The sequence below is a fragment of the Topomyia yanbarensis genome, chromosome 1 (assembly GCF_030247195.1).
Source record: "Topomyia yanbarensis strain Yona2022 chromosome 1, ASM3024719v1, whole genome shotgun sequence".
NCBI classification, from domain to species: Eukaryota; Metazoa; Arthropoda; class Insecta; order Diptera; family Culicidae; genus Topomyia; species Topomyia yanbarensis.
The window spans coordinates 169,013,390-169,039,475 of record NC_080670.1 but is presented as its reverse complement, the minus strand read 5'-3'; the positions used below and the strand labels follow the sequence as shown (position 1 = coordinate 169,039,475).

The 26,086-nt window shown below is 39.6% G+C and overlaps 1 protein-coding gene across 3 annotated transcripts in view; it reads right to left on the bottom strand.

Annotated features, from left to right (window-relative positions):
- Nucleotides 1-445: 445 nt before the first annotated feature.
- The window catches only part of LOC131680625 (GATA zinc finger domain-containing protein 10-like), a 450,427-nt gene continuing 424,786 nt past the window's right edge, over nt 446-26,086 (bottom strand). For all 3 annotated transcript variants that reach the window (XM_058961350.1, XM_058961342.1, XM_058961355.1), the window contains 3 exons: nt 18,616-19,213; nt 1,757-3,206; nt 446-1,519 (listed from right to left, as the gene is read on the bottom strand). In XM_058961350.1, the coding sequence (XP_058817333.1) occupies nt 1,200-1,519; nt 1,757-3,206; nt 18,616-19,170 (2,325 nt within the window). In that variant the 5' untranslated portion in view covers nt 19,171-19,213 and the 3' untranslated portion in view covers nt 446-1,199. The remainder of the gene's footprint in view (nt 1,520-1,756; nt 3,207-18,615; nt 19,214-26,086) is intronic.

Below are 26,086 nucleotides of genomic sequence, written 5' to 3'. Positions count from 1 at the left end.
AATACATATATGAGATGAAGAGTGTAGAAATGTAGAAATCTGCGTGTACTTCCTGATGAACCAATTTACTCACGCTTCAGTAGCGACTGGCTCAAATGGCACGTTCCCCATGTCGGAGATTTTATGCTGGAGAAATTCTTACCTGATGCACGGTCCTTTTCGGAGACTGGCGCAAAAACCATTCATTTCAAACCTTTCGATTATTGATTTTATGACACAGCACCTGGAGATTTTGCAACTATACATTTTACAATTCCGAATTTGCCCACTGCACCATGGAGTTAAATAAATATATCCGTACACTTGATTGAAGACTAAAACCTTCGGCGACTGGAACTAAAACGAGTATCATTCCCGGAACTTACCCTTCGTAATCAGGTTTGACGTGGCCGTTTCTTTCCGAAGTGACAACAGCTTTTTCTTTAATTTCCAATGATTTTTCCTTTCTAAATATTTATTTTAAATAACATTAAGTATAAAAATATATTAATATTACTTCAATAAATGTATTCTTTGGCATTTCCTTTCTCGTTTTTTGCTCCTTCACTTGATTCCACTCGGGTGTACGCTGTTGCCAAACAATGCAGTTTCCTCGGAGTGTCAAAACATAAAGATTGGCTGTGTAAAATTTTGTTTCTTTTTCTTGTATTTTTTTTTTCGTTTCGCCAAGTAAACAGTATTTCAAACATAAGCAGTTAAAACAATACGTATTAATATCAACAATTTTGAATTCGCTCGCGCCATTTGAATCTTATTCTAGAACTTGCGGGTTCGAGATGCAAAATTCCAACCGAAAAACTATGAACAAAATACGAGTAGCGGTCAAATAATGAATGGTCCGTTATTCGATCGCCAAGAACCACCATGTTGTTTTGTTATCCACTTCAATATATTTGCTTTAAAATACTAGCTATTCACACTAATAAAAAGTTTTTTGTTTTATTTGTTCAAATTGGTTCTCCTATGGTTCGTATTTACAGAGAATCGAGTATTCAATTCTTAAATATACATATAATTGTTTACAGTGTGTGTAGATGTTATTTGTGTTAAAATGACAATTTTATTTTTTCACAGTGATAAAGTTTGCCTTTGTTTATTTACACTTGCACAAGATGTGCCGTTTTTAGTACGATTCGTCTCTCTCTCTGTGTCTGTCTATCGGAATAAAATCACATTTAGAAAATCGGGACCCAAAATGCCTACTGCGTATCGTCTTCCGCTTTGGACTCTTCTTCGTCCTCTTCCAGTTCGATCTGCGTTTGTAGTGGTGGCTGCGGCAGTGGTGGTCGCATACTCATACCGCTCATAATCGACGACAGCGATGGTGGTGGCTGTGGTGGTGGCACCTGCACTTCACACGGCATCTGGTACTCGCCGGAACAGTTGCTGCACAGGGCAGGATCCATTGTGCACATCTCGGACGGGGTTTGCCACCAGGGTTCGATCGTGGTGGTAACCGGCGGTGATGGAAGATGATGATGATGATGATGGTGGTGCAGATGCAGACGTGGATCGGCTTCTGTAAGTTTTGTTGGTTTTGGTTTAAGTAGTGGGGGCTTTTCTTGTGGGTGGTTGATTCAGTTTGTATGGGGGGTTCAAGCGCTACTTGAGTTTTGAGGGAAGGTTTGCAATTTTGCAGTCACGGGGGCCGAAACGTTGGAGGTTGGCTATGCTAGCTACGTGGTGATCTAGTTCAACGGGTTTTCAAAACGGGTCTAGAAGGGGGTTGGTTGGGGACTAGATTATACTAGATTACCGTTGCTTCGTGCGATCGTGGCTGTATTCGTCGTGGTCGTCGGAACGGAGTGGTTCAGTCCTGGCAGTTGGTGCGGATGGCTCAGGAGCGCATGATTGTGGTGATGATGCATATGCGGATGGTGGTGATGATGTGGCGGATGGAAGTGTTGGCTGTTTGTACTACTACTGCTAGTAGAGCTGCTGCTGCTGTTGCTACTATTGGCACCACCGAATACTCCGGAAATTTTTAATTTCCCCAGCTTATTCCAGAAGCTGGACTTTTCTGCTAGCGTGTCTAAGTGATCGGAATTGCATTTATTATTTTTGTTAAGCTTATCGGAGTAGAAACAACAAGTTAGCCTATTCGAATTAGGTATCACAACGTTAGAAGCCATTTTACTACAACTAGCGCCACCACAGGTGGGATATCCGATGGGAATAGAACCGCAGCCGCTGTGGCTACCGCAGCTACTTCGTATCGAGCTATTGCCGGCCATCATGGACATCCCGGAACCACTGCCATCGGCATTATCGTTTATCGTGACCGTTTTACTGTTGTTCGTATACATCGTAGTGGTCCGGTACAACATACTACTGGAATAACTAGCGCCACTACTACTACTTCCGCTTATGCCACTATCTACGTCACCACTGTTTGGCTGCGAAGTGGTTGGGGAGAGTCTTTCTTGCACATGAATCATGGCCGTATTGGACGAACCTGCCGCTATGCAGTCATCTTGTGACAATTCATCCTGAAACTGCGCACAGTGGATCTCATGCAGGCGTTCCTCGATCGCGTCCTGTTCATCCTTGGATGGCATAATCAATGTTTCTACGGACAGATTCAGCTCCCCAAGTATCCTGTCATGCTGGCTCTGCACATGCCTAAGTTCGTCATGCAGATTGAACTTATTGATCGATTCGAAGCTTTGCATCGACGAAGAGTTCATACTTGCCCCCGGTTTCGCTGCGCTTGCCATCGTGCCAAGGTTGGACCCAGCTCCCACGTCTTCGTAAATGTTTTCCTTCGTCCCGTAGCGGGTCGTGAAGGTATGCTTCTCTGGGAGTACGTTTCCCGGTACTCCTCCTAGGCCACCGGCGTTCGTTCCGGCCGAATTTGAAGACACCGAACTCTTCCGGAAGCTCTTACTCAATAAGGCACGTAGAGAATTGGTGGATGGCAGCTTGGAGAGCGCGTTGCTCGAGACCGACGAGGATATTTTGTGAATCTGCGGAATGTTGCTGGGGTGCAGTTGACCTCCTGGCTGGGTTTGTTGTTGTTGTTGCTGCAGGGACTGCTGCTGTTTCAGTACCATCGGCTCACAGTAAGCGTACGAGTATTCCGGATTGCAACTGCTGTCGGTACTGGGCTGATGATGATGCAGATAGGACGAGGGCAGGGTGGCTGCTGATATCGGAGCGGGTTCGTAGCGTTCCATCGTGGCGACGATGTTGTTGCGCCATTTGATCTGGAATGAGAAACGGAAGAGGGGGCTTGGTTGAGAATCATTGTAGGGTGGGTTGGGTGAATAGAAGAAATGTCGATGTTGATGGGTGCTGAATGAGTCGCGCATATGGTATCTAAATGGACCAAGGTAAAAATTTATGACCTCACACCAATATGAAGCAAGACAAGCTTTTCATTCGATAGCTCAAACAGGTCAATTGGACACTAACACTGATGTCACCATTCAACAAGAAAGAAAGTCTTGAACATTACAAATGCCCTAGACGGAGCGAAAAAACAAGCATTTGTAAGGTTCAAATTATATACGAACCCTTTGATAACTATATGCCCTAAAGTGTTTTTGCACGTTTCAATGGAATAATGTCACATTACTTGAATTACTTTTCCACAATAATAACTGAATCGGAAATGAGCTGTATACATTATCACGCACGCTTTCATGATGATTTTAATATGCTTATAACAACATTCTGTGGTTTCGTTTATCTTTGCCGTTTACCTTTTTGTGCGGTTATTCGTTTCCAATATGTCGTGCACATAGCACAGTGGTCGGAAATGCCAAAAACGTGAACTTTATTCACTAGAGGCCAACCATTGAAAATATTCACAGGGTGTCTTTGGAGGAATTGTTCGTATGAATATTCCCCACAATCTGATAAAAAATAAAACTAGGCATGGCTTACGATGATCGAACCAAAAAAAAACTTTTTATACTGATGAGGTAGAAAGTTGGTGTCTTCGACAAAGTTTTAGAACTGGTCGTAATAAATAATTTTGTTGAAAAACTTGAACTTGGGTGAGTTAAGGTTATCGATTTATAAAGTGTTTTCTATGGTAACCTCCTAAATTTAATTTTTTAATATAATTTTTTTACATTGTGACTTTTCGTTCAAATGATGTTTCAGAAAAATGCAGCGGAATTAATACTACTTAATATCATTGAAGACTGTATGTCAAAATACTCATTCGTTTCAAAGTTATCGACGATTTAAAATGGATGAGTAGGCACTTTTTTCAATGCCATCCCAACTGCTATGTTGACATCGGTATTTTCAGAGGAACATACCCAAAGGGAAATTGAATGTCAGCCTGTTGAGATGCGTTGTTTCTTGTTCGTTGGTCAGTTGATTGATATGTTATATCTCGTTGAAGTCTCTGTAGAGTTGGTAACTCAGGCTCAATCTTAATTCAACCAATAGGTTACACAAGGAAGTCACATAGGACCTTTGATCTTTGGATTCTTCGTCAACGATCTATTCCGTCACAGCGAAAACACAGAAATCGGTCAGGCCCCGGAACAGTTCACTATACTAACGAAACTCGCGCTCTATCAATGATGAAACTTATGCTAAAGTAGATTAAAATCTGTTTTCGTGAATAAGTTCTCGAAAAAAATACGATTTGGCAACGAATATGTGCGTGTGGCAAGACAAACAGCGTACGTCAGATCACCCCGAATCAACACTGTAGGTAGATGGAATATCAAGAAGGCCCCGTGCATGTGCTTCTAAAATCAATTTGTGCGATTAAAATCTGTATATAGTTTTTAATATCGTTGGTTAAAACACCACCTTTTCCCAACCAGTGCAGCGACTGCTCCTATTATCTAGGAGGAGGGATGCCAGATTTTCGCGACATTTATAAGGTAGATTTTTCCTGCACAAAAAAGGAAAAGTACCTCAAAGTTTTCAACCCATTTAGGAGTTAAAGTTGTTTTCATAAATGCATTGATATTAAGGGGAATTTATAAGCAATTATTGATTTTTTAAGGAAAAAGATAAAGTCTTCAGTTTAAATATAATCTGCACACGTTGAATCTAATTTTCTGTACATGTTATACAAAAATTTGAGTACTCCAAAAGGTTTTATAATTTTCACACCAAATCTTCGTATTGTACCTTGGAGCGTTATATCGAACAACACATTTGAAATCTCATCGCCTCGCTTCAATAGATCTAACGTCAGATGTCTCTCCGTTTATTCTTCCGTTAACTTTTTACTCATCCATCCGTAAGACAAATTCAGCTTTCTTGGAATGCCGTGTTAAATCGTTATCTGCCCAGTTCGTTTTGTTTTACTGAACCGTACGCTACCTTAAAATCCACAAGCACATGGTTAGACTGCAAGTCATATTCCCAAAATTCTTTCAAAGTATGTCGCAGAGAAAACCTCTTCTTCACCGTTAATCTCCCGATACAGCCAACGGGCACAGTCTTGTCAATTATTCTCAATCCATATTGTGTTTGTGTTGTCTCTAATTGTTTGTCCGTTCAATAATAAACGCTTTTCCTTCTCGTGTTGTTGATCCTTTTGTAAAACTTTTACGGGTTATTTATGGCAAAGCTTTTCTCTGACTCCGCGAGTACGTTTCCATCGTACCCTCATTTATTGCGCTGAACGAGCTCACACTATCGCTCCTTATTTGACGTGTAGCCGCTACAAGCAGTCAGCTTCTAGCCTGGTCTTTCGCAAATTCCGCAGACCGCAAGCAAATTATCAGAGTCGTCGTTCGGTTCTCAGAAGGTACTGATATCAATGACATCGGCGAAATACCGATAGCCAGCGCTTTTCCCGATTCCAACATTTCCAGGTGTCTCCCGAATATTCTTTCATGCTTTACAGATGCTACAAATATTCGTGTTTACTTCTGGCTGCGCCGAGAGTGACAAACTCTCTTTATCAATAACTGGATAAAAAAAATTTCGGTTGCGACCTGCGCATTCGTTTATCGTCATCGTAATCGATTGTCGAATTCCCACGGTTGCCACGCGATAAACGCAGCTCAGTTGCAGAACGTAGTTCGATTTTAACGATTTGTCATCGGCTGCTTTACGGGAAACCCTTTAGCCTTCTGCATCTGCACCGCGATAAGTGAGAATTTTGAGGAATTTCTGTATTAACCCTGGCTCAAGATTAATTAATACATCGAAACATACCGTGTCCAATAGGATTGCTTTACATTTGTCTTTCATCACTTTCTGTTCGCTCTGATTGTCGATCACCGACACGAAAAAGGCGAGTCAGCTATTTTAACCTACCCCCCCCCCCCTCTCCTCCGGCCCCGGCCTATTTCCAACTATTAAAGACAACAGTCATGATACTCAGTGTCCTTCTGTCCGAAACAGCGCGAAGCGAACGACAAAATAGTTACTTTTCATCTTGTGTGTATTATCTGAAGAACAAAGGAAGCTGTTGCTTTTATTCTTGTCACAGTGATCTATCTATCAAGGCAAGTCAGTCTCAACAGCAAAACGTAGTGATCCGGCCAAATACGGTGGGTATTGATTTCTTAACTTTTCGTATAAGACTGGGCATTCGCGCTGTGGATCATTTGCTGAAAGAGAAAATGGAGCTTAGGCTTTCGGAAGTCGCCTCTATCTAGTTCGCCCATGCTATACATTCTGTGCTGACAACGCTTACCGCATTGGCCCAGACGACAGCACTCTTTATGCATAACAACTTAAACACAAGGTTGTGGGCGGTGGTCAGCAATTATCGTTCGCGTCCATTATCACCTATTTTTATGAAGTGATTCATCAGCAGTGCTACCTTTGAAAATGAGTCACCTTGGTTATGCAACTAATTTTTTCCGATCTTTTTTAATGTATTAAATTTAGCAGTCTTCATTTCATTATATTCTGAATCGCACATAATTTGTCGTATTTAATTTTAAATATTCTTTGATTGACCTTGTAACGGAACACGTATCCGTCGATTGATGCCAATGAAGCTAGCATTTCTTTAGACTGAGCAAATTAATTTATTTGTTTGTTTAGTGTAGATTTGACCAACGAAACGAATCTACTGGGTCTTTAATGCTCGGGGGGAATACGTATGGTTTTGTCTGAGTGAATGATAACTGTTGAATTATGCACAAGGGGTTGAGAATTGACAATTCGCAAGAACAATTCAAAACCAATTAACAATTTGCGGCAATCATTTCAGCACGAGGAACAAATATTTTATTGTTATATTTAATGGTTTGCTTTTAGTCCATCAAATGGTGAGTCAATTGTACTGAGCTAAGAATAAGTACGTACTATTTGGAGCCGGGGTGTGTTTGATTCGTGCATGATCTTAATATCGTTTAGAAAACAGTACCGATATTTTTTCTGTTTTGCGTATTCATTGTAATATCGCAACGTTTACTCGAACGAGGTGGAAAATTTCCAGTTACGGGAACTCAATATGCTTGTGATAATACCTATAAAGGACCATTTATAAATTCTGCCACGATATTAGGGGGATGAGCTATGACAAATAGTGACGTAAATGGGATGGGGGGCACATCAGGTGCTTTGACTCAATCGGCTGTTTCACGCACGATTGTACACTGAGGAAAAAGCAACTGAGAATTTCATAAGTCTCGGCATATGAACCAGCCTTCTGATGATGCCATTGAACGCTTTAGAATGCCATAGGCAGGCTTATGAATTAATTTATCTTTGTTCATGCACTCCATAGACGTACACATAATATATTTCATAAAACAGTCTTATGACTTCGCTCCAATATATGCGTTTAAGAATTTCATAAGTTTTTCTCATGAAACTCATATGAGATCTGTTATTGATTCTATAAAATTATATTTTGTTTTTCATAAACGTCACTTTTGTGAGAAGTTCATAATTGTTTCTTATGATTTCAGTACTAGCCTGGATGGCCAACCAGGAGCTAATCGCCACACTGTTTGAAACAAAAGAAGTGAGATTTTTTGTCAAATTGCAACAAAATTTTAAATAATTGTTTTTTATGTTATTCAATAAATTACTGTGAGAATTAAATCAGTTTACATGGTTATGATTTTTACAGAAGATATCCGATTATTTGAAATGAAATAAATTGTACATATAATTAGTGTTTGACGCATATTGTATAATTATCGAAATCATTTGAAAGTAACAATCATTATTACATTTGTCAAGTCCAGTTTTCCAGTTGTCTAAGCCCAGTTTCCCAGGAAATATTGACGAAGCGTTGCTCACTATGTACAAATTTTAATATTTAATGAGAGTTTTCTCTTCAATCTTCTGAAGGGATCTACACTTGGCGGTTCATTTGTCCCGAATTGAGTTCTACAAGATGAGCACACGAATGAACTCATGATGAATGACGTTCATGTTTGACAATTCTCGGTGGTTTGGTTACTTTGTCAGTTGCATGAGTCGAGTGCAACGGGTGCCCATCTGTTACATTCAAACTACTGAGAATTGTCAAACGAAGTTCATCCGGCTCATTTTGTGGGGTTATATCGGTTGGTGTAACGCCTAATATCCGCTCAAGGTGAATTTTTACTGTTGATTTTTTGTCTACTAAAAATGCTCGAAAAATGTCAGCTATGTTTTATTTTTTATATAAATGCACAATAATATCCATAAATAAAAACTTATGGCATTCATTCGAACATTGTGATGAATTTCATAAGACTGTTTTATGGAAATCATTCCCAGTAAAGTTCAGCCGGAAATGAACTGGAATTCTGGCTGGTTCCAGTTCGTACACGGGCTCCAGTGACACAACCGATTCTAACTAGAATCGGTTGTGTCATTGGAGCCGGAATACGAACTGGAACCAGCCAGAATTCCGGTTCATTTCCGGCTGAGCTTAACTTGGTTATCTCTACTATGTTTTCTACGCCGAGCAAAAAGCATTTGAGAATTTCGTAAGTCTCGACATATGAACCAGCCTTCTGACAATGCCATTGAACGCTTTAGAATGACATAGGCAGGCTTATGAATTCATTTATCTTTATTCATGCACTCCATAGACGTACAAATAATGTATTTCATAAAACAGTCTTATAACTTCGATTCAATATATGCATTTATGAATTTCATAAGTTTTTCTCATGAAACCCATATGAGATCTGTTATTGAAATTATATTTTGTTTTTCATAGACGTCACTTTTGTGAAAAGTTCATAATTATTTCTTATGAATTCAGTACTGGCCTGGACGGCCAACCCAGTAGCTAACAGTTATAGGCCAGCACTTTTTGGTTACCGCCATTTGAAACAAAAGAAGTGAGATTTTTTGTCAAATTGCAACAAAATTTTAAATAATTGTTTTTTATGTTATTCAATAAATTACTGTGAGAATTAAATCAGTTTACATGGTTATGATTTTTACAGAAGATATCCGATTATTTGAAATGAAATAAATTGTACATATAATTAGTGTTTGACGCATATTGTATAATTATCGAAATCATTTGAAAGTAACAATCATTATTACATTTGTCAAGTCCAGTTTTCCAGTTGTCTAAGCCCAGTTTCCCAGAAAATATTGACGAAGAGTTGCTTATTATGTACAAAATTTAATATTTAATGAGAGTTTTCTCTTCAATCTTCTGAAGGGATCTACACTTGGCGGTTCATTTGTCCCGAATTGAGTTCTACAAGATGACCACGCGAATTAACTCATGATGAACGTTCATGTTTGTCAATTCTCGGTGCTTTGTATATTTTGTCAGTTGCGTGAGTTCAAGTGCAACGGGTGCCCATTTGTTACATTCAAACTCATGTAAGTCCCATGTAAACAAACCACCGAGAATTGTCAAACGAAGTTCATCCGGCGCATTTTGTGGGGTTATGTCGGTTGGTGTAAAACCTAATATCCTCTCAAGGTTGATTTTTACTGTTGATTTTTTGTCTACTAAAAATGATCGAGAAATGTCAGCCATGTTCTATTTTTTATATAAATGCACAATAATATACATGAATAAAAACTTATGGAATTAATTCCAACATTGTGCTGAATTTCATAAGACCATTCTATGTAAATCATTATTTTTACTATGTTTTCTCCATATAAATGTCAGCAATTTTCATAAATGGGCACCAATGGCGTTCATTCGGACATTTTCATAAATTTCATAAGACTGTCTTATGAAAATAATAAGAGATGGATCTGGAAAATTTCCCCTCCAAATCATAAGACAGACTTATAAAATCTATTTAAAATCCTTATGTCCGAAAGTCATAAGACGTTTTTATGGAAATTCAATGTAAATTTTGCTCGGTGTACGATAGCAAATTCCATAAAACACGGACACTTTTGCGTGTAGCGGCAGTATTGTGCTCGTACAAAAAATGGAAAAACTGAAATCATTTGGTTCGTATGGGAGAAAGAAGAAAAATGAACGTATTTTACAGTAACATATGAGATTTTTCGGTTTTCATGAAGCCATTTTCCGAAGGTCGAACGTTTTTCTATTTTTTGGTTCACCTAGTAAATACAAGTCTAAACTTTACAAATCTTATTGAATTTCCTGTATCAGTCAATTTTATCAAAAGTTATCGTATTCGCCGCGGCGCTCCTCGATGGGGAAATGGTTGGACGTCTATTCTTGGAATGCTCGTATGTGTGGCTCTGTGTCACTGAAAATATTTTTTTTTCGTACACAATGACTGTTTAAATAATTCTTAAAATTACACAAAAGATCCATTGTTGCCTTGCCTCCAAAATCGTAAAACAAAACAACATTCGGTTTGAGCACTTTACAACAGACGCCCCCCCTTAAGCAGTGTTTTAGTGGTTGACATTTTCCGTCTTCTCTGCAAGTGGTATAGTGAGTGAGTATGATGGGGACCCAGCTCTACAGCTTCAGTAGGACAGCTCAAAAAAATTAAAATTTTTGTGTATTGGAGTGGAATGGATAAATGGAAGATTTATCTAACAATTCAACTGGCCGCAGTCGAGGCAATAGGACACACACCACAAAAACATTTAACATGTATTTTTTTTCTAGCGGCAACAGCAAGAGCGTGTTGATATATAGAATAAAATCCAAAGTTAATGTTTTTGTGACGTGTTTTTTTCATGAAATCCAATGAACTTTCTATATATTTTTGAAAAATCCTTTGTAATGTCAGATTAACATAACTTTACAATGATTGAAATACTACTGAACCGAGAATAAATGATTTCAATAACCAAATAAAACAGACCAAAAGTGTCCAATGGTATACCAGCCCACGAAATGTGACATTTGTGATATGGTGTGTTCATGGGCAAATCACAATATGATAAATGGTGGAAAAGCAACAACACAAACTATCCATCTATGTTTTTTTTAGTTTTTTCGTTTATTCTGGAAAATTATACTGATTGAAGTGAAAGTATAATCCACTAAATCGAACAAATCCACTACAAAATTCGACTCATAACGTGTATTTGAACGTTCTCCCAGTTGGGGAAAACGAATATCAAAACACTTTTCTGGTGGTATCCAACGGGTAAAACAGGTCGCAGGGGTGAATTAAACGAAAGCAATTATGTGAAAAAAAATCACTCTGGAGGCAAGATTCGAACTTGCAACCCTTGGAAGTCCGGCCCATTGCACAAAACGCTTATGATATCTCTGGACTATGATGACGTCCCAGGTCGAACATGTGATTGACAAATTGGCGACAGTGATCATACCACTCTAAAGTGAGATCACACACAACCACCGCTGCCACCCCAGCTGATTTTTTCGCTCAATCCATCATTTCGATCTGTTTCTTCGTTGGATAACCAAAAAAGTCTTTAAAAAGGTATTAGCTCTTCCGTCAAAACCCATAAAATTAATTAGTTGTTAAATATCAAAACAATTTGAATCCCAAAATTAGTTGAACATGCTATTGGTTCAACTAATTCACAAACATTAAATCTGTTTTGGTGCAATTGAGTCATTAAATGAAGAATAAAATTCTCATTTTTCATATATCGATAAAGCTTATCTTTGTAAATATAACAATATATATGTTCAACCTTTAAAAAGTTCAGAATTATTTTTTATTGATTTTCTAAATTAATGTAAGCACTTCCTCATCTGCCACTATCGATCATTTTTGACAGTGAATTTTACCACGTGGGTTACCATTTTTGACAGTTATCCCAACAAAAGGATAGGGATCAAGGTTCAGTGTATCAAAAAATTATCCGTACAGGGATTGCTCGCATGCGCAGGTGTACATTAAACACATTAAGTTAAAGAATAAAAACCTTAAGTTTGTTTATTTACAAACTAAAATAACTCCTTGATTCTATCAACACTTTAAATATAAGAAAAATTCATTCCAAACATCTCTTCCAAAATGAATGTCAGAAAATTGTCCGTACATGACATGAAATGTTATTGAACTGACTTCAAATACAAAATTAATACTTGGTATGACCACGTTTTGCTGCAATTACGCTCTGCAAACGTCTTCTCATCGAGGAAGCCAGTTTTTGGGTTATTTGAGGTGAAATTTTCTGCCATTCTTCAACTAGAACCTTCTTCAGCTGGTTCTTATTTTGAATCGGAGGCTCCCGGATTTTTCGTTCAAGATGATCCACAAATTTTCTAAGGGATTTAGGTTCGTTGATTGGGGAGGATGTGGGAGCGTCGATTTTACGTTGTAGAGCAACCATTCTTTGACAATCTTCGATGAATGCTTGGGATCATTATCCTGAACAAAGCGAAAATTATTTCCATGGCCCAATTTCCGCGCACTAGCTTTTAAATTGTTCTTTGAAATGTCAAGATAAAGTTTCCAATACCACTTGCACTGAAGGCACCCCACACCATAACAAGACCACCGCCGTGCTTTACTGTCGGCCACAAATTTTTCGGATTTAACTCAGTATTCGGTTTGCGCCACACTCTAACAAATCCGTCAGTCCCGAAAATATTAAATTGGTTCTCATCACGTATATGGCACCCCTATCCCATTTGTATTGAACTGACATAAGTCAACATCTCAGCGGGCACACAAATTATGGGCCCCACTGACAGTTCAAATTGTTCTGCTCATTTTGCTCGAAGCTCGATTTTCACTAGTCAGATACCGTACGGCATGACTCAATTTTTAGACATTTGTTAAAAAGCGAAAACATTGAACAGCTAATTGAAGAAATGTTTTGTTTTGGACATGTCAGTGAATAACAAAAACTTTATACCATGGAGCACCAACAAATTAAACGAATTTGACTATCACAAAATTGTGTCGAATGAAATTGAATTTGTTTATTGTGGATCGACCCTAACGCGACGTTTTAGATGTTGGCTTTGAAATCATGGCGGCGTAGCAGATACCTGGTTCTCATCCGTAAATATATCGATGTTCCAAAAATTCTCTGGTTCTACCGCATATTTTTAGGCGTTTTCCAACCGCTTTTTGATATTTGACGGCTGTTTACGCTCCTCGCATCATCGATAGCTTTTATCGTGGAGGGCATTGCGTATTGTATGTGGGTTAACTTTAATGTTTTATTATTGGAGTAAAGCTGTACGGGCACTTTTTTGATACAGTGTAGTTCAATAGAAGGTGTGGACGTGATAATTCAATTTTATAAAATAATTTTTATTTGTTGCTTTGCGCACAAAAAAGTGAAAAAAAGTTCAATTACGTATCATTAACGTCACCTGTATCGAAATAAATCAAAAACAGAAAAAAATATAATATTGTAAATAAAAGCTTCAAAACGTTGCATTATTCCGATCTAGTTTCATACACAAAAAAGCCGCAAGAGGGAAAAAATCGACGCATTAAACTTTTGCAATTTTCTCATGTTTTTTTGTCGTTTTAAACCTAGAAAAGTGTTCTGCGGCTGCAATAAGCCTAAAACATTTAAAAAGTGTTAAGAACACCTGTGAAGTGGAACAAAAAGCCATTTTTTCACTTTTGTAAATTTCCTCGGCGAAAACGTAAAATGTGTTAGTGTGTGTGCCGGTGAAGCGTCAGCGGCGTACGTACAGTTGAGTTAGTTCGAGGAAGTAAATGTGTAGTGCAAATATCATCTTTTTACAATCTTGTTCACTATGAAAAGCGAAGATACCTGCGGAACATGCAATAATGCAATGCCCCCGGCCAAAGGAAGAAAAAAGAAGAAGCCGGAATCCATCCAGTGGATCTGCTGTGACACCTGCTTCAGGTGGTTCCATGCTACGTGCGTAAGAGTCAGCAAATCTCAAGTGGAATGTGCGTCGAATTATTATTACTTCTGTGAGACCTGTGCTGTAAGAGGTTGTCTTATTGCGAAACAACATACATCTGCCAACAATGATGACGTCGAATCGTTGAGGAAGACTATCAACGAACTAACAGCGCAGCTATCTCAGCTACGAGCCGAGCTGAATGAAGCACGCGCAGCCAGTAAGAAGCAGTTCGACCGCATTCAGAGTAAACTCCGCAATACAGATCGATGTAACAGTCAGTGTACCGCACAGAATCAGCTCGTGAATGATATCGGCGAGAAGCTAGAGATGATTCAAACAGGAGCAAAACTAGCCCGTACTTGTTCCAATGCAGTCAACTCTTGCAGACTTGCAATCAACAAGATTCCGTACTGCGAAGGGGAGAACATCCAAACCATTGTCCAAAGTGTATTAGGTTTTCTTGGTGTCGAACAGGAGATGTCGCATGTCGATTGCAGTTTCCGTATGCCGGTCAAACCGTCAAAATGGGCAGACCGTTCCCTTACTCCAACGATCGTGATTGTTTTCGATAGTGCTGATTCAAAACAAGTGGTTCTGCGAACATATTTCAAGAAGCACAAAGAAGCAAAACTGTGCAACCTGCCGGGCGGGCTCGCTCTGGACTACAGATTTACTATTAACGAAGTCCTATCTATAAGCACCTTCCGTATACGAAACCTCGCACTCAGATTGAAGCAGAACAAAATAATCAAGTCTGTTTTTGTTAAAAACGATACAGTCTCAGTGTTGCTTCCCGAGCAGAAACGATACGTTTTAGTAGAAAGTATAGACACGCTTCGAGAATTGGCTGAGCTCTCATCCCGTTCCATGGACTCCTCGGTTTTCTTCGATGCTTTATCGGCGGATGTCACAACATCCTCGCACTGCTAGCTCTACCGCGTCGCTGACGTTTCCTCCAAGTACATTATGCCAAACAATATATCCAACCTGCGAATTGGCCACCTGAACGTCAGGGGTCTCGAACGCCATATCGATGGTGTGAAACTTATTTTAGACACGAATCAGTACCACTTTTTTGCAACGACGGAAACAAAGCTTCAGCCCTCCTCACCTGTCGGCCCTATCCGTGTTCCCGGATATAATTTCATCAAACACACGCTTCCATCCTGCCGTGGTCGAGGACTGAAAACATGTGGTGGAGTAGGGTTGTATATACAGAAGGGAATCAAGGCTATACCTTTCATGAAATCTACGTTCGATCCCGAAGTTCCAATCGCCTCACGTTTTGAATTCCTTGCAGTTCAAAGCAAGTTGAACGACCTCAACATCTGTGTCGTAGTAATATACAACCCTTCCTGCTCGAATCCAAACTTCAGCAAATGCTATGAAAAGCTCCTCCTGGACTTGTTGGAACACGATTTCGATCGAACATATGTTGTTGGTGATTTCAATTTAAATGTTAGCGCATCTCAGCCATCTGCGAATGTGCGTGCAATGTGGCAGATCAACTCGGCCTTCAATTTGACTATATTACCGACGGGTCCTACTCGCATTACCGAGAATAGTGCCACTACGATCGACCTTCTCATCACGGATTCACCTAGTACCGTAATCAAATCGAAAGCATCTACGAATACCATATCCGATCACGAAGTGATCTATCTTTTAGCTAACATTAAGGTACGCAAGCCTGTTGCGCAGACCACAGCAGTACGGAACATACGTGGAATCGACCAACTACAACTCCAGCTGGCTCTAAACACCAGAGATATGCAACCATTTTACGACGAACGGGATGTGAACAGGAAAACAAATTTGCTGAGTAGAGAGTTAAGAGGACTATTGCAGCAGTTTGCTCCAGAAAGGACCATAGTCGTGCGCGACCAACGCACGCCATGGATTACACCTGAAGTGAAACAAGCAGTAAAGTTGAGGGATCTCGCCTTCGCTCTTTATCAGCGTAACCCAAACAGAGCTCGCAACGACATACAATGGCAAGACTACACCAGCAAACGTGATAGAGCTTACTCACTCATTTTCGCAGCAAAAACTCGGTACTCGGAACTGCATTTTAACACCAATCTGCCTGCCAAAAAGCTCTGGAGTAACCTAAAAAGGGAAGGAATTCACAACTCCAAAAAAAATATATCATCCGATGGAGCGGATGTTGAAAGTCTCAACCATTTCTTCGCTGAAGGCCACAGACAACAGCTCCCAGCAAATCGCAATCGCGCATACTCTGAACACCATGATCAAGCAGAAATAGACCCGGCGGCAGCAAATTTGAATTTCCGGCACACCAATGTCAACGAAATCTGCCGGAAAATCTACGAAATTCAAACGAACGCTACAGGCTCAGACGATATTCCCATTTCTTTCATTAAACTCCTATGTCCCTTTATCCTTCCTGTTCTTTCCCATTTGTTCAACTCAATTATCGACACAAATTCATTCCCAGCCTCATGGAAGAGAGGAATCATCACCCCCATTCCAAAATCCTCAAATCCAACACAACCAAAAGATTACCGTCCGATCAGCGTGCTACCGGCAATTTCTAAAGTTCTCGAAAAGATCCTTCTTGATCAAATAACAGAGCACTTAAACGAAGCCAATCCACCGCTACTCGCATGTAAACAATCCGGCTACAGGAAAGGATTCAGCACGACTACCGCTCTCGCGAAGGTTGTTCACGACATCTACAGCAACTTCGATGACAACCGCTGCACAGTGATGGTGTTGGTAGATTTCTCGTTAGCCTTTAACTGCGTTGACCATCAGATCCTGAAGGACAAGCTGCTTAACGAGTTCCGGTTTTCTCAAGCTGCGTGCACTCTGATCGCTTCATTTTTAGGAGGGCGTTCTCAAGTTGTGCGTGTTGGAAACATCCTGTCCACTGTAAGGAATGTCCCAGACGGTACCCCACAAGGTTCTTGTCTCAGCGCGCTTCTGTTCAGTCTCTACATTAACAGTTTACCTAGAACGCTGAAATGTGAATGGCAGCTGTACGCAGACGACCTTCAAATCTACCTGTCTGGACCTGCGCATGAAGTAGATCGACTTGTACGTGACATTAACGAAGATTTGGTTTCGATCGTCGACTGGGCCGAACGAAATCGCCTTTTTCCGAACCCAAAGAAAACGCAAGCGATAGTTTTCAGCAAAAATGGTTCAGTCGTACCAGAAGTAGAAATCACGTTCAGTGGCATAGCAATCCCTCTCGGCAACCGTGTCACAAACCTCGGACTACACATGGATAACAAACTAACCTGGACATATCAAGTGAACGACATCGTGATGAAGGTCTACAACACGCTCAGGACTTTGAGAAGATTCGCAACTGTGCTATCACTATCGACACGTCTTAAGCTTGTGCAAGCTGTCGTGGTTCCATTTTTCACCTATAGTGACGTTGTGTATTATCCCGGACTGTCAGCTGCTCTACGTAATCAGTTACACCGCTGCTTTAAATCAGCCATTCGTTTCGTGCATAACCTTCGTCGTCGCGACACAACAGCTGCAGTGAGGAACTCCATCCTGGGACACGACCTGCCGATCAACTACCGTCTTCGAGAATGCCTTTTCATGAAAAAGGCGTATGAGAAGTCCCTACCTGGCTACATCATGCAGCACATACAACCTGGCCGACAGGAACGCTCCGCTAGTTTCATTGTCCCCAACCATACGACATCCAGTGGCAAAAGTGTGCTAGTGCACGGGGTATCAAGCTGGAATGCACTTCCATTAGCCATCAAACAAGAGCATCGACAGGGCGCGTTTAAACATGCTATAATTAGGCTAAACTAAGCTTATTCTACATTGTAACTCAAATTTTATCTGCTCTAATCAAGTAACTTGTATCCAAAGCATTTTTCCTTGTCCTGATACTAGGTGTAAACCAACAGAATACCGTATGCAATAAAATTACAATTACAATTACAATTACAATTACAAAATGTTTTTGATGACAACTAAAATAAATTTGCTACATCAGAGTGTGAAACAAATTCAAAGCTAGCTTGACATTGACAACTGTTATGATTGTCAATGAAACCCTTTAGACATATAGGTATGTAGAAGTAGCATTGTTTTCGGTAGTTTTTCGACATACCTAAAAAGTCTAATGATTATAAAAGGAATAGCAAGTCAGTATTTTATCAGTTTATAGTAACACTGATTTACGATGTAGATGATTTGGCAGAAAATTAAAGCCAAATAAGCGATCTATAATCGAATCAAATTCATCGTAATTTACGGTACCCAAGAACCAAAAAACAGGATCAACAGTAAGAATTTTAAAACCCAACCAAACTAAACAGAAAGCTACAGTAGTCGTTTATCCACCCACATGAATTAGTTGTAACTACCTCAAGTCCATAAGTTCATCGGCTAGAAGAAAAAAAAACTCTAGAGTGGCTCCGTTACAACCTTTGACAGCACCCATCATTTCCATCGGAGAAGCTTAGAGAAACACACTCAAAACATTCGGTAACATGATACACACTAACCTCCTTCCCATCGCGGACCGCCTCTTTCAGCTTGATCGGATCGTCCTCCAGGTACACCTCGATGACGTCCGGATCCGGCTCCGGGTAGCGATTGTGCTTATTGATGGTGGCAGTGCTGCTATTGTTGCTGTTGACGCTCGCCGTCGTCTGAGGATGGTAGATGTTCTCGTTGGCGGTGGTACCCATCGAGGGCGATCCGGGTGGGTACATGTACTTGCTCACACTCTTCCCCAGCGAGTCCTTCCGGTGACGCGAGGCATGAAATCGTGGAATGGACCGGTGCAGTGGGTTCGTCATCGGTGGCGGTGGCAGCAGCTGGCCGGGATGCTGCTGCTGATGCTGCTGCTGTTGTTGCTGCTGTTGTAGTTGTTGCTGCTGTTGGTGCTGCTGCTGGTGCTGAAATAACATGGTGGCTGCTGTTTGGTTCGACTGCTGGTGCTGAAGCTGTAGTTGCTGCTGCTGGTATTGCTGGAATTGCTGCTGCTGGTGCGCCTGCTGTAGCTGCTGTAATTGCTGAGAGGTCAGACGACGACCTCCCATCGTTGATAGCTCCATTTTGCATTATGATAATTTATGGCGGCTGATGAAAATTTTAACCCTAAAAGAGAAGGCGGAGAAAAAGGGGAAATTTAGTTTGGGGCTGTGCGTGGCTTCTGGTGTGTTGGTGCTAGATGCGTGTTCGAGGGTGAATTGGGTCCCATAAAACTCAATTACGAGCAAAACTATATCACATATTGCCAACGCAGCAGGCGGGATGCGATGATAATTAGCAGTTTCCGAAAGTTTGTCCGCTTTCGGTACCGGGTTCACATCGAATGGAAAAAGGATAAACATTATTCATGGGTTTTATCGCAATTGACAGAGTCTCTGGCAAACAGGGAAAATATTAATAAACTTATCCCGCCCAGGAGGAACTATTTCTACGAACAAAATACAACTTATGGTAATATCTGATAAATGCATTTCGACCAGTTTTAGACTACGCCGTTCCGCAAAATGACCGGCCTGGTCGGAATCGCTTCGAGGCGAGAAGAGTAGCACTCTCAATTTGCATACAAATTAGACAATCAAATATCGTTAACCAGTGGTGTAGAAAAGAGCGTCTCCTGATATCCATATCTATCTAGATGCAGGTCGACTATACAATGCCGTACGTACCCATTCGCACACACAAACGCTTGGCTTGGGCCCACACCTGTCTAGCCATGGTCGTTAGTTGGAACGGCATCGGAACGCCGGTGGTTATGTTTGATCCATTTTGGAAGCGATTTTGGACAACTTGGGTGGGCGGGAGTAACACTCTCGGTGGTTTTCCGATAAACTAACTTGAACATCACCAAATTTGAAGTTGGTGTATACGTGTGTGTGTGTGGGTGTCTGTGTGTTTTGAGAGCGCACTCCAGAACGCTATCCCTTTCCTCTTGATGTGGTTATTGGGGCCGACAGCTATCGAATCAGGCCAGCCAAGTTGAACCAAGCGAACACCGGACTGTGGGCAGTGTTAATGGCTAATGCAACGGAGAAGGGTGAGAAGAACAGTACGGGATGCGGGGATGAATCTGTCTGTGACCTAACTGAAATTGCTGTAAATAATCGGCTGTGGGTTTTGTGGTTTAATTTGATTTTCATTCGCCGCATCGCTGTCTGCATACGTTTTCTATGTGGGCAAGGATTTTCATGCGTTGGCAGGCAGTCGGGCGAGCTAAGGCAACGCTGCAAAGGGATTGCTTCCAAATCGATATTGGATGCTCTCCAATGTTTTCACAGACTGAGTGTGTTGATTTGGAGTTCTTCACTATTACAAGCGCATAGGAGTGGATTTTAGTAGAATGATTTTAAGTGGAGGAACTGCACAATTTGCACTTTGAGGGTGGAATTGAATATTCGGAAACATTCTTCTATATTAAGGTGACCAGATGTTTCGGGTTAGGTGGGACCGTTCCGGATTTGATGTCACGTCCGGATGACTCAGAAGACGTCTCTCATATGGACACATTCTTTCGATTTATTGATCTTTATTTCTAGTATTTGTTGACTAACACACAGAAAAAAATATTTTGTAATTTTAAATTCATTTTCATGCACATATTTGGAGCATGAATACAAATGTAAAATTATGTTCCACCATAAATACACTTGTCGTGCTTCCTTCAATGAATTTTATTATAATTTTACATCTTGATTGAAAATTGCAGTTTCATTAAACGGGATACGAATGCGCTTGAATATATTTTTGATCCAATATTGCTGTAAAATAAATGACATGTAATATCACACGAACGAAAGTGTAAATCATGTGCTTTTTGATGCTTCCATTGAGTGCATCGAATTCAATTTAATTTTCAATCAAATTTTTGATTCAAGCTTTGTATGTTTTCATTCGTATTGATTCAAATGTCGTTTAAATTTCATTATTTTTTGTTGTGCAGGCTTCTAAGTTTTAAACAACACTATATCTTTCCATCTTGAGAAATTTATAAAATAATAAGTTTTTACAGTATCTAGGCATTAAATCGAGGAATTTTCAGACTTCGTCTCGTCATGATCTGGCATAGACTTAGCGTCGAATTGCCGCCAAACCCAAAAATTAATTTATGTACCAGGGTTGTTAATACGATACATTTTTCACGATAATTTATCGGCGTTACTCGTTAACGATAATGTATCGTCGCCTTCATCGTTATCGTCGATAATTGTATCGTCGTTTTCATCGTCATCGTCGGTTCATCGGTTATCACGATACATTTTGCGTTACTTTCTCATTTATTGGAGTTGAAGTTGATCCGGTTAATTTTCAATTGTTTAGAAATAAATACCTATTGAAGGACATGTTGTTGGCAGTTGAAAATCAATAGTTTTGGACATTTTCTATGCACAGGGGGGTCTAACGATGCGTCAAAATGAAATAATTTAAACTTTTCGGGAAAGTGTATTATATTGAAGGGAAAGTTGTTGGCAATTGGAAATCAATAATTTTGGACATTTCAAAGGGTCCGACGATGTGTCAAAATTGAATTTTTCAACTTTTCGAGTAAGTTTGTGTACAGAAGAGTCCCAGGTGCACAGTGTTTCCAAGCGGCAAAAAGGTGATCAAAATTGTTTTGACCATGAAGAAAACAAATTTTGAGCTATTGTGTAATTAGTAATTTATAGCACGCAAAATTGTAGTGTATTGAAAAAAACTTCTAAACCACTATTATTAGGCCATTCACAAATTACACTACACATTTTAGTGGTGTGGTGATTAACAGATTTTATTATAATTTTAATTTAAACTAGAAGATTCCGGATTTAAAAAAGAGAATATACATACACATTTCCAATGTTTGATTACATTTTCTAGTTAGGAAGCTTTTAGCCCCCTCCTCCGTTTCTTCTCTACACTATGTTACAAGATGCTTCATTCTTCCTTCTTTTACCCTTAAATATGTAGTGTAATTTATGAACGGCCTCATAATAGAGTTTTAGTCGGTTTTTTGAATACAGTGAAGACCCGTTTTTATCAGCCCCTTGGCGAATTTTAGGCTGATAAAACGATGACATTGGCAAAATCGGCACATATTTTTTCTGGTTCTGAAGAGACGAAGTCGAAACGCAAACACCTGGATTAACATATTTTTTCTTTCTTTTTAATAAATCGGAGCGGTTAAAATATTCTTTTTTAGTCCCTCGACAAAGCCTCATAACCCGTTCTGATCATTTAGTAAAAATTTCCCTTAAGGAGGTCTTACAGTACAGTATTATTATTTTTGTATATTTCGCATCTCTAAGATAAGAAAAATATGCTAAAGAAGGAATTTACTCGAATTTGACTTGAACGTAGGTTGGAGCACACCAAACGATTTTGATAGTGTTTGTTTTGCTTTTTGGACACAACATTCGATAACTTCTAAGTTGTAAGAGATACAAATAAACTTACATTATTGAAATTCTGTATTTTCTTATGCTGAACAAAATCTTGGAACATTTTGAAATTCTACAAAATTACAAGGAAAAGTATTTTTAAAAAAGCAATTTTTAGGGGTATATCAAAGAAATCTCCACAAATGTAATTTAAAATCGACAGATAGACCCATAGTCTCTTCAGCGAATTTAATACTTAAGATATTCTCAACAACTTTGCCAAAGAAAGTTTTTTTTTATTTTCATAAATGACCAAACAAAAACTTGCTGCTCAGCTTTAGAGGGATTAATCACCCAACTAATACTTTATAAATGCAAAAAAATATAAATAAACTTTGCTGAAGACACTATAGCTAAAAAATGTTTTTCGTGGTTCAAAGAATTTATTTCACCTTTTTGCCACTTTGGAAACACTGTGCACTGGTGGATCCTCCTGTGAATTGAAAATGTCCAAAACTATCGATTTTCAACTGCCAACAACCTGCCATTCAATATAAAAAGTTCGCGAAAAGTTGAAAAAATTTGTATTTTGACGCACCGACGGTACATTGAAAATGCCTAAAACTATTGATTTTCACTTACCAATAACTTCTTCAATATAATAAACTTTCCCTAAAAGTTGAAAAAATCCATTTTGACACATCGTCGAACCCCCTGTGTATTGAAAATGTCCAAAATTATTGATTGTCAACTGCCAATAACTTTCCCTTCAATATAAAACTCTCCCGAAAAGTTGAGAAAAAATTCCATTTTGACTCATCGTCGGACCCCCCTGTGCATAGAAAATGTCCAAAACTATTGATTTTCAACTGCCAACAACATGTCTTCCAATAGTTATTTATTTCTAAACAATTGAAAGTTGACCGCATCAACTTCAACTCCAATAAACGGGAAAGTAACGCAAAATGTATCGCGATAACCACCGATGAATTATCGACGATGGCGATGAATCCGACGATAAATTATCGTTAACGGAGTTTCCGATGACGTTGACGGGTGGTTAACGTTATCGACGATGACGATTAATTATCGATTAACAACCCTGCAACTAAAGCCTTACTTGTTAGCGTTGTCCCGCAAAGATAAAAGTTCTGTTGACTAACGGGAAACAGTTGTTGTTGTTGTTACGTTTTAATGTTTTTGTCTTGAGAGACTGTGTTGCCTCATATCCGCCAGTTGCTACGGGAAACAGTGAAATCATACGTGTAACTAATTTGACAAAATAAGCAGTGTTACATAGCGTTACTTTTCGAGCCTGACCTCGATCGCGATGACATTTCTTGCGCTATTTGTTTACTTCTTTAGTAAATATGTGAACAATTCGACATACATCTTTCATTGGGGTCTAAATCGCTAATGTAAACAAACTGAGTTTTCGCTATTATGATATTATGCGACTAAAATACTACAATGTAGTGGTGAAAATTGACTAAAATTCGTTTTCGTTCGATTAATAATTAAAGAAAACAAAACGGCGAAACATTTTTCTTCAAGAATTCGACTGAGGCCCTTCATTTCAAATAGGTGAAATTTACAGTTTCGGACAGAACCAGGGCGAATGGTTATTATTCTGCAAATTTTACGGTAAACGGCGATTGCATTATATAAATTATATTTCACCTTGATCCTGTCTACTGGATGGTTGTTGCACAAAAACATTCAAATATTTCAATATTTTCATGAAATTTGAAGAGGAGATACACGCGCCCTTTCATTTGTAATGAGTTTCTATGCACCCATTTGCTGAGCCCTATTAAAAATAATAATATCATGTCAAGCTCGCCCATTTACCCAGCCCTACCTAGCAAGACAGACCCAGTTTAGCCCATTTACCGCGACTTTCTGAAAATCATATTCACGGTTAGCCTTTTCGCAAACGGCGAATTCTGAAGGACGAAATCACGACTGGAAAGCAAATTGGGCGTATGTATTATTTTAGTTTCTACCAACTGAAAACATATAGGAATCAAATCCTTTGTTATATTGTTATAAGGTTTAACCAAAGATGCTTTAAAGGGCGAACACGAAATTATTGCGACACCGAAAATGTCATGCCAATTTTCTTATAATGTTTAAAATCAAACCAAAATTTTAGGGTAGTTTTATACATATATTTACTTCATAAATCAAAAGAAAAGTTTATCGATGGAGCCTTGAGTGTAATATTGAACGCATTTTCGCTTGATGCCCTCCATCAAAGTCTTTACAGTGTCATCCGGTACCAGTTTCTCAGTTTTTTTTCCATTTTCTTAACATGTCCTTCTCGTCTTTGACTGTCTTCTTGCTCTTCCAAAGTTCCCGCTTCATCATTGCCCAGTACTGCTCCACCGGGCGCAGCTCCGGACAGTTTGGCGGATTCATGTCCTTTGGAACAAAATGGACAGAATTGGCCTCATACCACTCCAGGACACTTTTACAATAGTGGCATGATGGCAAATCTGGCCAAAATAGCGGAGCTTCGTCGTGCTGCTGCAAGAACGGCAAAAGGCGCTTCTCGCGGCACTCAGATTTGTAGATCTCGCCATTTACTGTGCTCTTTGTCACGAATGGCTCACTCCTCAGTCCGCAAGAGCAGATGGCCTGCCAAATGAGATATTTGGAGGCGAACTTCGACATTTTCTTCTTCTTAAATTTGTCGTCCACATAGAACTTGCTCTTGCCGGTGAAAAACTCCAACCCCGGAATTTGGTTAAAATCGGCTTTTATATACGTTTCGTCGTCCATCACACAGCAGCCATATTTTGTCAGCATCTTCTCGTAGAGCTTCCGTGCCCGAGTTTTAGCCGTCGATTGTTGCCGCTCATCGCGGTTTGGGAAGTTCTGTACCTTGTATGTATGTAGTCCAGCTCTGTTCTTTGCATTCTGGACGTAGCTATGCGACATGCCGATCTTTTTAGCCAAATCACGGCTTGAGACGTTGGGATTTGCTTTAATCATCCGCTTCACCTTTCCCTCCGTCTTTTTGTTCTCCGATCCCGGTTTTCTTCCAGCTCCTTTGCCGTGGTCCAACGTCAACCGCTCCTGGAACCGCTTCAACACTCTGGAGACGCACAGTGGCGGATTTGCCTAAAAACCTGGCCAAAAGTCGAAAAAAGCATGGTAGTACTTTGGGTTCTAGTAAATACATTGTCCTTCAGATGGTGCTGCCGCATGCTATTTTAAGTGAAACACTCCAAAATTTCCATATTTGAGGTGTTGACACATCCAAACAGTTTAAACCATCGCGTTTTGCTCATATTTTTCATCAAGCGCTCGAAATATTAGTATTTTTCAAGTGTAGCTAGATTTTGATAAAAGTGCCGGTTTCAAATGTGTAATAATGGAAAGTTATGTTGACAGTATGTACTTTATTTATATGTATTGATGTCAAAATATATTATTTTGTTTGTTTATAGAAAATGTCAATAACTTTCACTCTTTTGTAGCAGACGATTTCAACAGACATTTTTGCTAAATTATTGAAATACTTTTTTTTGTCCACATATGTCCTCCATGTTTCAAGGCAATTTGTGTTCCTTGAACGATTCTCCATTTGGAACATAATTGAATTCTTGCCCGAATTTGCCCG